This window comes from Lathamus discolor, chromosome 10 (genome assembly GCF_037157495.1).
Source record: "Lathamus discolor isolate bLatDis1 chromosome 10, bLatDis1.hap1, whole genome shotgun sequence".
Lineage (NCBI taxonomy): Eukaryota > Metazoa > Chordata > Aves > Psittaciformes > Psittacidae > Lathamus > Lathamus discolor.
Window position 1 is genome coordinate 5,617,384 of NC_088893.1, and position 14,745 is coordinate 5,632,128.

At 45.6% G+C, this 14,745-nt stretch overlaps 1 protein-coding gene across 4 annotated transcripts in view; it reads right to left on the reverse strand.

The window, feature by feature from the left end:
• Positions 1 to 13,355, reverse strand: part of FBXW11 (F-box and WD repeat domain containing 11) — an 80,452-nt gene extending 67,097 nt beyond the window's left edge. For 3 of the 4 annotated variants that reach the window (XM_065690379.1, XM_065690377.1, XM_065690378.1), the window contains exon 1: positions 13,232 to 13,355. In XM_065690379.1, the coding sequence (XP_065546451.1) occupies positions 13,232 to 13,276 (45 nt within the window). In that variant the 5' untranslated portion in view covers positions 13,277 to 13,355. Of the gene's footprint in view, positions 1 to 4,673; positions 4,754 to 13,231 lie in introns of all 4 variants that reach the window. The other variant, XM_065690380.1, reaches the window with a different exon arrangement.
• Between the last annotated feature and the right edge of the window lie 1,390 nt (positions 13,356 to 14,745).

Sequence of the window (14,745 nt, forward strand, 5' to 3'; positions counted from 1 at the left end):
TCACCAGCAAATGTTCTGACCACACCACCCAAGTCTTGGAAAGCAGAGGCAGGGACTGTGAGAATGAAGTCCTTAGGCCCACTGCAGGAGAGGACCAGGTTCAAGACCATCTTAAGAACATGAACGTGCACAAATCCATGGGACCTGATGAAATCCATCCACAGGTCCTGAAGGAGCTGGCACATGAAGTTGCTAAGCCAGAAGAGAACCTGTGTGGAGACCTCATAGCAGCCTTCCAGTACGTGAAGGGAGCCTATAAGGATGCTAGGGAGGGACTCTTCATTAAGGACTGTAGTGGTAGCACAAGGGGTAACGGGTAAAAACTTAAACAGGGGAAGTTTAGATTGGATATAAGGAGGAAGTTCTTTACTTTAAGGGTGGTGAGGCACTGGAATGGGTTGCCCAGGGAAAGTGGTGAATGCTCCGCTCCTGGCAGTGTTCCAAGGCCAGGTTGGACAGAGCCTTGGGTGCCACAGTTTAGTGTGAAGTGTCCCTGCCCATGGCAGGGGGTTGGAACTGGATGATCTTGAGGTCCTTTCCAACCCTAACTATTCTATGATTCTATATCCAAAGGGCTATAAATCAAGATTTGAACCGGCAAATAAAGGTACAACCAAAACGCTCCAGCCTTCACTCTGAATTCTCTTCAGGTTTTTAGCTGTAAGCAACTCACATGCTATTTATTCAACACTGGTAGTTTACTGTTTAGTTTACTTTGATTTAGGCCTGAACCAACAGCTGTGATACTTCTTTCCATTAACACTTAATACTGATGAATGTATGGGCTAACTGCTGTTACTTGAAACCCTCTCTGCAGCTGGGAATGAGACACATCGCTCGGCAACTCAGATTTAATGCTGAAAAAGGGTTATTCTGGAAAACAAACAGACTTAATGCCACTACAACCCTTTATGAAAGCTACAAGCTCCCAAGTCTGTGTTTCAAATTCAGTATCAAGTTCAGATCCTAGTTTCTAAAAAAAAATAAATAAAAATAAAATCAGCATTAACCACAATAAGACATTAAACCAAACACAAAGCAGTGACACTGTTCGAAGGCCTTCAGTATTATTTTACCCTAGGCAGGGAAGAGTTGTCAACTCAAACACCATCCCCTTTCACTAGCTGGGATATTACCCAGATCTTACCTGGCGTTTTTACCTTCAGTGATTTATTCAAAGCAGTGACAGGCAGAACAGTGTTGAACCAACCAGACACTGGAAGAAGTGGTCTGAATTATTTGCAAGAGGTGGAAACGTGTCAAAGTACACTCTTAAGCATGAGTACTCGATCGGAAATTGTGTGGGGGCATGCACGTAACACAAACCCATGTGTTCTGCAAGTGACAGCCTGGCTTGGCATGGTAACACCTTCACTGTGCTGCATGTTTTGGTGCAACATTGAGTATCATTGCTGAGTTACTCGAAACCAAAGAAACAATTTACGTCAGACCAATAGTACTACTTTGTACTCTTCCTATTCTCATTTCAAAACCAAGTTGTCCCTTGAGAGGTGCAGTGTATTCACATGCTCCATACAAGTTTGTTGGGATCAGTGCCATCACATCGCTAGCTTTTCCACATCCAAAATGCAACCTCACATCCAGCCTTGATTGTCTGATTTGGAAGGTTGTTCAAGTACCATTCAGACAGCATATTTCCAAAATCCATGGAGTTTTACATGTACATTACAGTGTTCTGCCACAGGAACAGCTACATCCCCACGTCAAGAAAGTTATCTTGGGTGAAATCTACTCTTACATTTCTGTCCTTCAATGAAAAACAAACGCAAAAGCGAATTTCTCAAAAATAACTATCCACAGAGCAGCAAACTCATTTTAACTTTGTGAAATGTTTTTGATTATTCCAATAGCTGAGTCATGCTTCCATTAGGAAAAAAACAAACTATTTAGCTAAGTGATTGACACTCAATGTTACAACCTTCCAACAGCCATTCAAGATCTGCATGTCAGCTTCTTGCATTTGGGGGGAAAAAAGACTAAGTGAGGAATCAGGAAATTTAAAGCAAGACAAAGGGTAAATAATTTATCAGATAAATGTTCCTCATTACCACACCGTTGTTCTAGATAGGACAAGGAATTCACAGAAGAGTGATCGATAACGCTGTCCCACTCTGCTCCTGAAGATCAAAGTATGCGCTTGCTACAACAAAACGAATGCTACAAAAGGAATATGGGTTCAGTGGAGAAAAGATTAAATGCTTTCTTTGAATATAACAACAATCTTACTCCATTATCATTTATTCATCAGGATAAGACTCGTGAGATGCAGCAGCTTGCTTCCAGGAAGATACAAAAGACTAGGAAGAAAATCCCAAAACATTTACGTAAGTCACACTGAATGCTACCTGAAACCACCCATATTACCCAAAATACACAGTATTTAGACTAAGCCTTGCTTCCTTCATGTACAAACACCCCAATTCCCAGAGTTTCAAAACTCCAGAAGTGTGACAGTGCTTTCGGCATTAACATATCCTGTGACAAACAGAAGAAAGGCCATTTCAAAAGAAAAACAGCTTTCCTGTGCTCTTCTGCAGTGGGAACAGAGGTGTTACATCTACAGACAGCAACACACCTGCTCATGATACATCATAATCGGGGTTGGGGGGGGGGCAGAAAAAAAGAGAAACATTAAAAGAGACCTAGCACTGCCAACTGAAATAGCAGAAATTTTGAGAGAACAAGTTAAATACTTTAAAAAACGTAGCTGAAACTTGCCTAAGATGTTAAAAGTTGTCTTAAAAACTTAATATGGAAAAGAGTCTAAGAATGAGGCCTAACAATCTAAAACTAGTATTAACCCCGTCTAAAAAAAAAAATCTAGTCTAGACAAGGCAGTGTGCACTTTAACTTGACAAGTTCAAATGCACACCAAGCCTGGCTCAGCACATTGTAACATGGTATTTGCACATTCAGGGCCTGTGTATCAAATGCTGCAGTTATGTAGCCTTTGATAGCCAACTTACGTTTTACTTTTCGACATGAAAGATTCAAAACCTGAGCAAGAATTAAGCCTCTAACCTGCATATACTCGTACTCGATTTCAACTTACTCTTTACTACTGCCTTTGATAGGCCTGTTTAATACCGCTTTTTGAAGTATGAAACATCATAACATCAGGGATCTTAATCAGCAGGAGTACACATTTATGCTTCCTCTTCCCCCCTCACCCCCCTCCAGTGTATTTTAAATTATTTCCTCTTTTCCGTTTCCATCATTCAAGAATGCCAAGTTCACTTCTGCCTCCCCACTCTCTCAGTTTAGAAAAAGGCACACCCTGAGCAGCAAATACTCCACGGGAAGATGCTATTTTGCAGTGTTAACTCCAAGACGAGTCTCATGGGTGTGGGTAACAACTTCAGCTTATTAGATGGGACTGCAAGAAATATGTCCAACTGAGGTTAATAACTATTTCCCTTCGATTTTCCTTCAGATTCTTTTTAAAGAGTTATACTAAAAAGCATGCCCCAGGCTTCTCCACCCTAACCAAATAAAATTCAAGTACTCAGAGAATCAAATCAGGAGACAACATTGCCCTGTGCGCAATTCATTCATTACAAATGTACTCATCAATTACATTCAAGTATAAGTTTTTCACAAAACACCACGCCAGCAAAACAAACGCGGAGCTAAAACAGGACATGAGATCAACAGCACCTACAGGAATATCTTCTACAGTAGATTAAATATTAAGGCCTTAACATTCACTTTAATAGCTGTCTACAAAAGAGAACACTCAAGCAGCTGTGTTATGGCTATTAATATCAAAAGGGATTGAGGCATACTGCTTCATACTATCTTTAAGAATAAGTTGTCATGTTCCTTAAAGCACTAGCTTACAATAAAGCTGGGCATTGGGAGAGGTGCAGGTCTCCCATTCCTAACAGGTATATAACTTGCATGACTTTACCTCCCTACCAGACAGGAACTCAGCCTTCCTAACACACACAAATTATCTTCCCAACTTGTCTTTCAGATAACGTGTTGTAGCCTTTTACAGTCATCCCAAAATACAACCACACTCCCCTACTGTGAAATAAACTTCAAAGCTTCTCTTGCAACGGTGCCTTACACCTGGCTCAGCTATGATTTGATACCAGCTAGGAAGAGAACTTTAGGTTGAAACCTCATGGAGGACTGAAAAGGCTGACTCCAGTGCTGCCCATGACAATTTCAAGTGGCATTTCAGCAGAAAAAAGTTACTGGAATTTGTACTATGAACTAGACAAGTTCTCTAAGTTTCTGATGAACTCAGCAGAGGACATGGCTAGAAAGCAGAGCAGATGGCTATTACTTTCCTGAACTCAGCTGAGAAGTTCAATGAAGTCACTGGTAGGATTGCTTTCTCCTTTCAGAAGCAGGATTTGAGAGCCACTTGCTTAATGCCCCTGTACCTGTAGATACCGCTTTCCAGCTCCGCAGAAGGCAAGTTTACCTTAAATCCCTATGTCTGCTTTTCACAGTAGATACGCTATTTCCTAACAAGCTGCATGCATTTTTACTGAATATGCCCTTTCCTTCTCTAAGCTCAGGAGCTAACGTGGTGTCTTCTAACGCTTTAGGGACATTAAGCAGTTAAAGCAAGATACTGAATTTGCGGACAAACTCATCTAAGCAGAAGCAGCAAGATATAGTACAGGGTGACTTCTTACCTGAAACTTTGTTTCTGGGCTTCAGATCCACCAATCCACAATGAAAGGGGATTCGAATGGGTTTTCCTTCTCAGACTTGTCTGTTAAAAGAGAGCAGCCAATCATCTTCAGCTTGGTGTATCTACTCCTTTCTTGAACGAAATCCCAATTACGTACTGCTAATGCTGTTAGAGAGACAGCCTGGGCACCTTACCACTCCGTAACAACTACGTTAGTGGGGACATCGGATTGGTGGATCTAAGACAAAGAAACAGATTGACAGACAAGAACTTGCTCTTTCACCTGCCCTGGATCACCCAATGCACAAGTGCCTTGGGACTACAGCTCACAAAGATCAAGGAAGGTGAGAAGATACTACAATGCAAGTAACAACACAAATGCTAAAGCTTTGACCACCTTACACCTCACAAGCCTGCTCCATGAACTGCCAGAACAGTAACACACGGTCCAATAGAGTTCTCAGACTTTGCCATATGCATGCTCTAAAGCATTTTACTGCAATGATTATTTCACTGTTTCCAGTCTCAAGATGATGTGACTTGCCTTATGGTTCTGCAGCACAAAGATGGAGTCTTCAAGACACTTATGATCTGAATGAGCACTGAATTCAGTAAATTTTCAGTATCACTATGTCTCTGGATAACAATCGAGAACTAGAAGAGAATAAGCCAAGGCATGCTACTCCCGAGACAGAAAAAAGTCGCCTCTGGCTGAGCAAGATGATAAAAGGCCTTCATCCAGTACTTTTAGCAGCACACTTAAGGGTACAAGTGACTAATTGAAAACAGCTTTAACAATAACACCTTAGAGAAGATGGAGTCCCCAGAAATCTCACACTATGTGTGTAACCAAACACAGATCCTAGAGACCAGATTTGTACCTTCCAGTCAGATCTTCAAAAAGGCTGAGATATGGTCTACAAAATTTCTCCTAACAGCAGTCAGAAGCAATAGCAATGTTTGCTAGTACATGATGCTGCAACATCCACAGAAGAACATGCCACCGCTGCCTCCCCAATCCCTTGGGAGAGCTGACCCAAGTGCTCTTCAGCCTCCACTGTGCCCCACGTCTCAAAGCACCAGCAGCTCAGAGAAGGGTGGGAGAAACTGCCACTGCTCACAGCTGTGCCAAGAAACTCTCGATGAGGACAGTCGTCTCTTGACTGCCCAGAGCTATCCAAAGAACAAAGCATCTTCACCCTGAGGGGATTTTCTGCTTTTCTACCACTGGTAAAGCAATGACTGATAGGAGGGTGGCATTTCAAGGACAAAGCAGCACTGTAACTCTGATACCATGTCCAATCTATGATTTTAAAGGCTGCCAAGTAAAGTAGTGAGAAGTCAAGGCCTATGACTCAGTTTAAAGAGTACAATATAGCTCGGTAAGAAGCCAGCTACAGAAATTACATAAATGCTCTGATCTGCTCAGTCACAACAGAGCCAGGGGGGTGTCGGAAGGAGAGGCCCTTCACCATGAAGGCATTCCTCAGAAGTATTTGCAAGTGTTACAGCACAGGTCTAATTTTTGCCTCGAGAAGTACTAGTGTGATGGAGACAGCCTGAATATCAAGCGGGCTAGTCCTTCACTGCCCAAATAGAATGGTGTAAAAGATTCTCTACCAAACACAAGCTGTAACTTAGTAAGTTTTGCAGATAGATTCCAAATACAGATTTTCAAAGAGCTGTAGTATTTTTGTCTGAGATCTTTAAATTGGTTTGACTGAAAAGGATAGAAGATGTGAGCCCAGCACCATCGTGCAAGCCACTCTGAAATCCAAACGTATGCCTCACAAACAGGCAAGCAGCACAAGTTGTCACAACTTCTTCTGCACCAAAATTCCATATTCAAGAACTGCTCAGAAGGATGAAACTGAGAATGCAGCCCCACAACTTGCGACACTGAACATACAGTTGTGATTCTCCTCCAAGTCAATGAGGAAAACAAAATCTTGTAGCACCACCACAGCCAAAAGTCGGCCTGAGAAGCTTTTCTTCCACCAGTTTACCAGATGCCACATCAGTCCCTATTCCTAGCAAGTAGATACCAACATATATCCTATAAACTTCTGTCTGTATTCATACAATAACAGGCCTGGGAAGCTGAACTAGTCTGTGATCCCCAATAAAAATGTTAATTTCCTGGGGTAGAAGCACAAGGATGCAAGTCCTGAGGGGACCTGGATTAAGAAAGCCACGAAGAAACAACACACCTTCAATCATCCCCATTGCTAATGTAGCCTGCATGAGAAGCAAACTAAGCTTCCAAAGATTCAGCAGGTTTTTGTTGCTAAAATACAAATGGTGTTGCATTATTTTTGCCTTATCTGGCCTTGGTCGGGCACTACTTGTACTGGGAAATGTGTGGAAGTAGTAGAGGAAAACAGTGTAGGCTGTCAGATGTCACACCACTGAGCTCAGAAATACACCAAGAAGCTGGGGAAGGAAGGGATTTTCCACAAAAAGTGGATTTTCTGTGAATAATGAAGCACTATCAATACCATGAAAATCGAACCGAGAAATCAGATTATACAGCAGCATAAACAGTGGCATTAGTTATAAAGAAGACATTGCCAGAGAAAAAGAAAACCTGTAACATGAAGTGTTGTTACTAATCAGCATTAAACAACTCCATAAATATTCTCATTTCCCTTCATTTTCTCCCTTGCAACAAAACAAATTCCTTGTCACAGAGCAGCCCTCTCATAACCATGGTCTCTTATTCTCTCCCACACATCATTCTTCTCACATTGGCACGTCTGCTGCAGCATGCATTTCATTTTAAACCCATCAGCAATCTCACTTTGCAGCCTGCTGCACAGGCACTCCAAGCAGCACAGGAAGATGAAACTGAAAATGCCAAAGCAACAGTGACCTCTAAATTCCACAGCAATCAAACAGAATGCATCAAAAGACATACATCGAGTTGATTTAACAAGCAGCAAAGGTGTTACAGACAAAACACGTGAAAAGGTCCGTCCATCCTTCAAAGAACACCCCCAAGTCTCCGAGTGTTCAGCTTGGAACAAGGCAGGCTGTTTTGCCAAGATGCTGCTTGCAACACTCATCAGTGACCCAAATTTTTAGCAGCATTCAACAGCTCTGCCTGAGGGATGCAGCCAGCACGGGCTGAACAGCAGCAATGCCACACATCTTTGTAACGTTTTAAAGGAGCAACCCAATAGCACTTCAGAGAGGGCAGCTGGTGCACATTCCATCATGCCTGCGGAGATGTGATCTCATTCCACCTGGACGCTGGATTTACAAGCATGGTTCAGGACCTCCCGCTTCCAAGACAGAGCTTGCAGGGAACACATCGTGTTCACACACACAGGAAGCTTTGCACGTGTTTCAGGCAGCAAGGGAACCTTCTCTGCTGCATGTTTGCTCACTTGCTCAGCACTGTTGCAAAGGCTGGGAAATGTAGTTGTGTTAGACAATTTAACTGCACTGCGATGTGAAAAAAAAAAAAAAGCAGGAATCTCTCCAAATCTCAAATGAGATTTAAAAAGCCTCTGGTGAAACACTAGCATTCAGTCTCCCCAAGAAACGCTAACTTCTTTCTATTAGGAGCTAAAAGCAATTTAGTTTCAGAATTTTCCCCACAAATGGAGTATCTGCAATTTTCCTTCCCCTCTATAAGTAGCTGCTGCCATGATTACAAACTTTAGACAACCTTTTTCTTTATAGCCTCACTTCTGCATCTTTGTATTCTCCTTTCCTTTGCCACCTCATTTCTCCAGTCAGTCTATTGTTTCATCTAACTCTTTCCAAAAGATACAGCTTTCCACACTTCTTTCTCCACTTCCCTCATTTCATCATCACTCTGCTGGCTCAGCATACACTTGCCTTGCTCCAATTCATTTTCTTAAGCTCTTCCTTCCCATTTTCTGCACCACTGCCAAAGTCACAGCAATTCATTCTCTTTATATTTGTATCCTTCTTTTTACAGGCACTCTCTGAAATGTGACTGTCATTCTGCTAGCACAGATATTCCATCCTCTGCCCTGAAGGCTCATCTGTGCCCTCCCACAGCCATGTAGCCACCACCTCTTCAGAGATCTGCTCTAGATGTTTCTTTTTCCTCCCCAACTGCCCAGCATGCCACCAACTGCATGCTCCACTGTCTGACACGCAGCTCCCAACTCTAATTTAGCTACTGACAATTAAAAAAAGATGACTGCAAAGCTAATAAATTGTTATCCTACTAAAGAAAGCACAGCCAGTTTACACATAGGTTTGCAAACATCTTACTCTGTCTACTCCCAGGCTTTGATTAAGAACCAGTCACATTTCAGCTAGAACAAGTACCTCCTTTGTTTCAGATGCAAAGACGTTTGCGGCCTAGTCCAGCTGTACCTCTGCTGCTACAAAACCAAACTCTTTGAAGGATTCCTCTAAGAATATGTGGGGAAAACACACAAAAATTAGCTGCTGCTTGGCTTGCAGCAACTGAGACAAAGACAGAATGTTAAGGCCCTACTGAGATACATACAGAAGCTACATTCTAGTTTCCAAACAGAATGCTAAGATTCATTTTGTGCTGTAAAGCTTTCAATAGTTTGGGGGCACAGCCATCTCCAGCTGCAGTAACCCAAGGAACTTCAGGTACCACTGGCGTGGTTTAAAGAACAAATTGCTGCTGACTTCATCCAGAGATTGTTACCTCCTGAAGGCCTTCAGCTCATATGAAAGTTCTGCCAGAAGAAATTGAAAGACTTTTGGCAAGACATTCAATTATAGTTTTTCATTTATTATTTACAGAGGCACTTAAACACTGGACACTTTTATGAGACAAAGACACATTCTAATCACTGAAGGTAGCATATTAGGAAGAATATTTTCCATATATATACCTTTAAGATACAAATGATGATACATTATAAGCAAGCTCTTGTCAGTTTTATCCCTAGGCATGTTCTTTCTATAACCCTTTCATGCCACCACCATGGAGGAGCATTATTTTGAATTTAAACTGCCAACTCCGCAGCAGTGGTATCTGTGTTTGGAGAACAGCACGCGTACCAAGGACACAGTGCAAAGACAGATGATAATAAGCTCAGTAAGTGCAATAATTTACACACAGTTGGCTTCCTGCTTCAGTAGCCGTGTCCCAGAGGTGTCTGGTGGGTACAAGGGCCCGGGAACAAGAGATCTGCCTTTTTTTATGCTATCCATATCTTATGCTGCACACAGTTCACCCCATAAATGCAAAACCTTTCATGCTGTATAGAAAAAAAATACGTATTTACCACACTCATGTATTCTTTTACAACCACTTTAACACAAACTAAGAAGCTAATTACCACCTACTTGGAAAGTGTGCTGGTAAAAGAGCAGTAGGGTTCAGTGAAGCTTCCTGAGAAAAAACATGAAGCTTTTAACAGGTATTGACAGCAAATGCATACAACAGGTTTGATGCGACTGAGCAATACAGATTTCACACAAAACTCCGAATCTCCAGATAAAACCCAAAACCTGTTTCAAAAAGCACTGTTGGTACTTCACCTTAAGAAAAAAAACAAGTTTGGTTCTTTAAAAGAGCAGAAAGGTTACAGTTATCTAATTTCACAGAGAAAATTGAAACTGAGGGAAGAAAGAACCCTTTCAATCGTTTTGGCTACCCCTCCATCTGTTCTGGATTACTTCCTTACTACTCATTTTCTAATAGTTTGCCCACTCATGCAAAGCATTTGACTGAGGCAGCATAAACATGAAGGCATCTAAACTAAACCCCAGCCTGCCAGACACACTACCAGCCTAAATCCGGACCTGCCACCATCAACCCAAGTTACAAGCTTGAGACCTCATGCCTCTTTAAAATCACCTCTATGGGCACTGGGTGCCTTGTCTGGAGAGGTGGGCACCATCTGCAAGACAGCCATTGAATGTCATCACTAAATCAAACGCTCATGGCCATTAAAACAGCTGGATGGCATGGTTTACAAAGATGGAACAAGACATGCAAAGCATCAGATGTCCTAAAAAATACAGTGACTTCAGAACACTAGCTAGAACTTCCTACGGCAACTAAAAGTTGTCACTCTGAAACCTTAAAATATTTCCCTTAGATTCCAGCTTTAAAAATAGAACAGTATTATTGCCATGACTGATTTTTCTTTAAATAAATGCAAATGATCTATCCAGCAAAGGCACAGTGGAGGGGTAGAACATAGTGTTCTGAGACTTCCACACAATTAACATGTTGACACATTATCTCTTGTTTATCAGCTACTCAGAATTATATCTTATTTGCTCCTCAATTTCTGCATCATACATTTGCTCCTGTATTTACTATAGATTCATCCTCAGCATTGGAGGGAAGTGAATGAGTGCTCAAAGCGCATCAAAATCCACCTCCTGTAGCAAAGAGAGGCATAAACCATCCTGCTTTTAGCACACAATAACATTCTTCGAAAGAAAAGCATCCTGCTAAGCTGATCCCAGGTTTAGGGATGTTTGCCACCAGCATTAACAACTGATAAAGAGTTTGCACATAATACTGAAATCCCAGACTTGAAACCGTTCATACAGCTTCTGCTTTGTGTATTTGCCCTGGTTAAACCATGACAGGATTTAAAGATACCTTCTGGAGAAGCTTCTCTTCTCCGACACATGAGGCAGCAAAACTTCCAAGCCACGTCTTCATTTAGGAATGACTTTCAATGATTTCAGTAAAACACTGACACTCAAACACAAGTATTACTATGCAAGCCTTCACTAAGGCTACAAATAAATTCAATTGCATTTTAGAGAGCCATGTTTCTGCTGGAAACGTAACGCATTTTTCATCTTATCAAGTGTTTACAGTTATTAATTTCTTGGGAAAGATAAAAACGTATTTTATCAACCTCCTGCTAGGTAACAAAAAACTTAATAACCCCATTGGCTATCTGCATGGATTAGAACATTTCCCAGGTCCAACTGGACATAGAGGGCACAACCACCATCAGGAAAAGTTACACTTGCTTCCAAAGTGGCCCCAAACAGAAGAGACTTCTAAAAGGGGTGAGCAGTTACAGAAAGACAAGCAAGAAAGCTTGGCGAGGCAAATGTACCTTCCAGCCTCAACCGCTACTGCAGCGTCTCATGTAACCCCAGGCTGAGGAGCATTAGTAACCCTCCAGCTCCAGGTAGGAGATAGAACTCACTTTACGCCCGGAAATGCGGCAGACAGCATCTCTGGGGGCAACTCATCCTGTAAGGGACACCCACACAGCTGCCCCAGCCTTTATCCTCTTGAAAACAGTGTCAGTATCACCCACTCTTAAGTGCAAGATTGCGAGATCAATAGAGACTATGAAAGGAAGCTCCTGAGAACAGCTCTTAAGCTACTGGCCTCAGCAATCAACAACAGAATCACAAAGGCTTTTCGGGTTTCCCCTTTATTATTTGGGGGTTTCTAATTTCTGCTCCTTGAGAGCAAATAACGCTCGAAGTAAGTTCACATTTTGCAGATCAGGTAGTTTAACAAAAGCAATACTGGCTAAAAAAACCCCATTTAATGTCTCCACTGAACCCAGCTTGCCTTCAGAGTACCTCAAAAGCAAATGTCTGCATTTTACCACTCAACTCTGTAGCACTGTATGGAATTCTGTACATGAAAGCAAACAATGCTTATGACAAAAAAAATCAGAAGGTATCTACTGATGATTATTATTCCTTCTCAGCTCCTATCTTAACATTGTTAATTCCTAAAGGCAGTAAAACTCGGGGCCCCCTTATATTTGGCTACAGAAACCTCAGATTAGCTTGTATTTAAAAATAAACCAAACCTTCTCTTTCTATTGCTTCCATCTGGCCGCCTCGCCACTAGCCCCAATTTAGCGGCGTAAGCGCTAATTAGGGGGTACAACGAATGCACCAATTAGCTCTCGTTAGAGAACACCGTGTGATCCGGACCGGGGCTCCAGCACCGGTGTTGCCCCAGGCAAGTGGGAGCTGCCCCCGCACCGCCCGGAGCGACACGGGGGCAAGAGGAGCCCCAAACGCTCCTGGGGGAAGTTTAACCATCTCCCCCGCTTCTTCCTCCTCCCCGACTCCGCAGCCTCCCGCGAGCGCTCCCGCGGGGCTCCGGCCGAGGAGCGCGGGGAGGCCCCGCCCGGAACCGAGGCGCTGCGGGTCGGGGGGCGGCGGGAGCCCGAGCCCGAGCCCGGCCCCTCCGGGGCATTTCGGTTCCGGTATTTGCAGCGTGCGGCGTTCCCCGCGCCCCGGGACCGATGTTCGGCGCCTCCCAGAGCGGCTCTGCCTCCCCGCCGGGGTTTGTTATCTCCATGTGTCCCTTTCTACAGAGCTCAACGTGCCCGTCGCGCCCCGGCCTGCACCCGGAGCAGCAGCGGCAGCCGCAGGGAGGAGGGAGCGCAGCGGATCCCCCCAGGGCGGCGGAGCGGGACGCGGGCCGGGAGCGCCGCCAGCCGAGAGGGCCTGGGCCGAAAGCGGCCTCCCCACAGTCACCTTCCCGGCGGGGCGGAGGCACCGGACCCCGCAGGCCCGGCCGCGGGGCCTGCCGGCGGTCGGAGGACAGGGAAGGAGGGGTCTGCGCGGGAGGCGGGGGTCACTCACCATCAGCTCGATGGTCTTGTCCTCGATCACCGAGTCGGGCTCCATAGCGGCGGGCAGCTCCGCCCCGCACCGCCGCGCCCGCCGCCCGCCCGCGCCCGACAGGCCCTGCCGCCGCCGCCGCCGCTCCACTGCCCCCCCCCCCCACCGCCGCAAGCACGCACGGACGCGCCGACGCACACACGGTACGTGCCTCCGGGTGACGCCACAGCGCCCGGAAGGAGAATGGCGCTGCTCTTCCCAGGCACCCCTCTTAACGGACTACAGCTCCCGGCGGCCCTCGCGGCACTGCGCCGCCATTGGCCGCGGCCGGCTCCCAGCGGGCACTGCGGGGCTCCCCTCTCAGCTCCGCCTCAGGCTGGGCCTGCGCTGGTGCGGGAGCTCGGGGCGCCCCGCCTGCGGCACCGGCCCGACCGAGCGCTGTGCCCGTTGCTCTCGGCCGCGAGGGACGGCGGCGGGGTTAAGGCAGCAGCGGAGCGAGAGGGCTCTCCCAGGACGAGGGGCCTGCCCGCGGGCTGCAGCAGTCACCGGACGGGCGGCGCGGCCGCTCTGCCCTGCGTGGTGCGGTGCCTGGTGGTGCGGAACAGCGTGAGGTTCGGGGCAGGACGCTGCGGGATCAAGTGTGCTGGAAACGCCTTTGGGACCGCAGTAAATGCACTCTTACCCTGCCAGGTTCAGTGTCTCAGTGTTAGACCGGGAGCTGGTTTGATTTGTTCTCCTGCTTTAGTACCTAGGCCAGGGAAGGTAGAGTGAGCTCTCTCATCAGCCGGATGGATCCCTCCATTAGCTACGAGCACATGCAAAGGAGCGTGTCCACAATCGTCTTCACTTACCCAGAGAGGAAATTGGCCCCTGGCTTTGAGCCACACCTGAGGAGTGTGTTCTCTTAGTGCAAAATGAGAGACTGGGAGGGAGGGAAAAGGAACAAGGGGGCGAAGTCATAGAACCCCAGCCTGGTTTGTATTGGAAGGGACCTTAAAGCTCACCCAGCTCCAACCTCTGCCATGGGCAGGGACACCTCCCACTGGAGCAGCTTGCTCCAAGCCCCTGTGTCCAACCTGGCCTTGAGCACTGCCAGGGATGGGGCAGCCACAGCTTCTCTGGGCACCCTGTGCCAGCGCCTCAGCACCCTCACAGGGAAGAGCTTCTGCCTAAGAGCTCAGCTCAGTCTACCTGGAAAATAAAGAGAAGATGGTCCTGGCCAGAGGAGACTCTCAGTCTAGGTTAGATGGAAACAGAGCTGAACACAAAAGCTTGAAAAGGAGAAATGGAAGCGGATAAGGTGAGTCATTTTCACCTAGTTCATCACAACCCTTGGCAGCAAGCAGCTTCCCGACCTTTAGGGTCTGCATCCTGCTGGCAAACTACAGCTCACTTCCACTACCACCAATGCCAGGAGTATCCACCAGCTCCCTTTACCTGCTGGCAGGCAGTAGGAGTCACTCGGGTGGGACAGCAGCACCGGTGACACTTGAGAGCTGAAGTGCTTTGGGTGGCCAAGGGCAGATGAGCTGCAA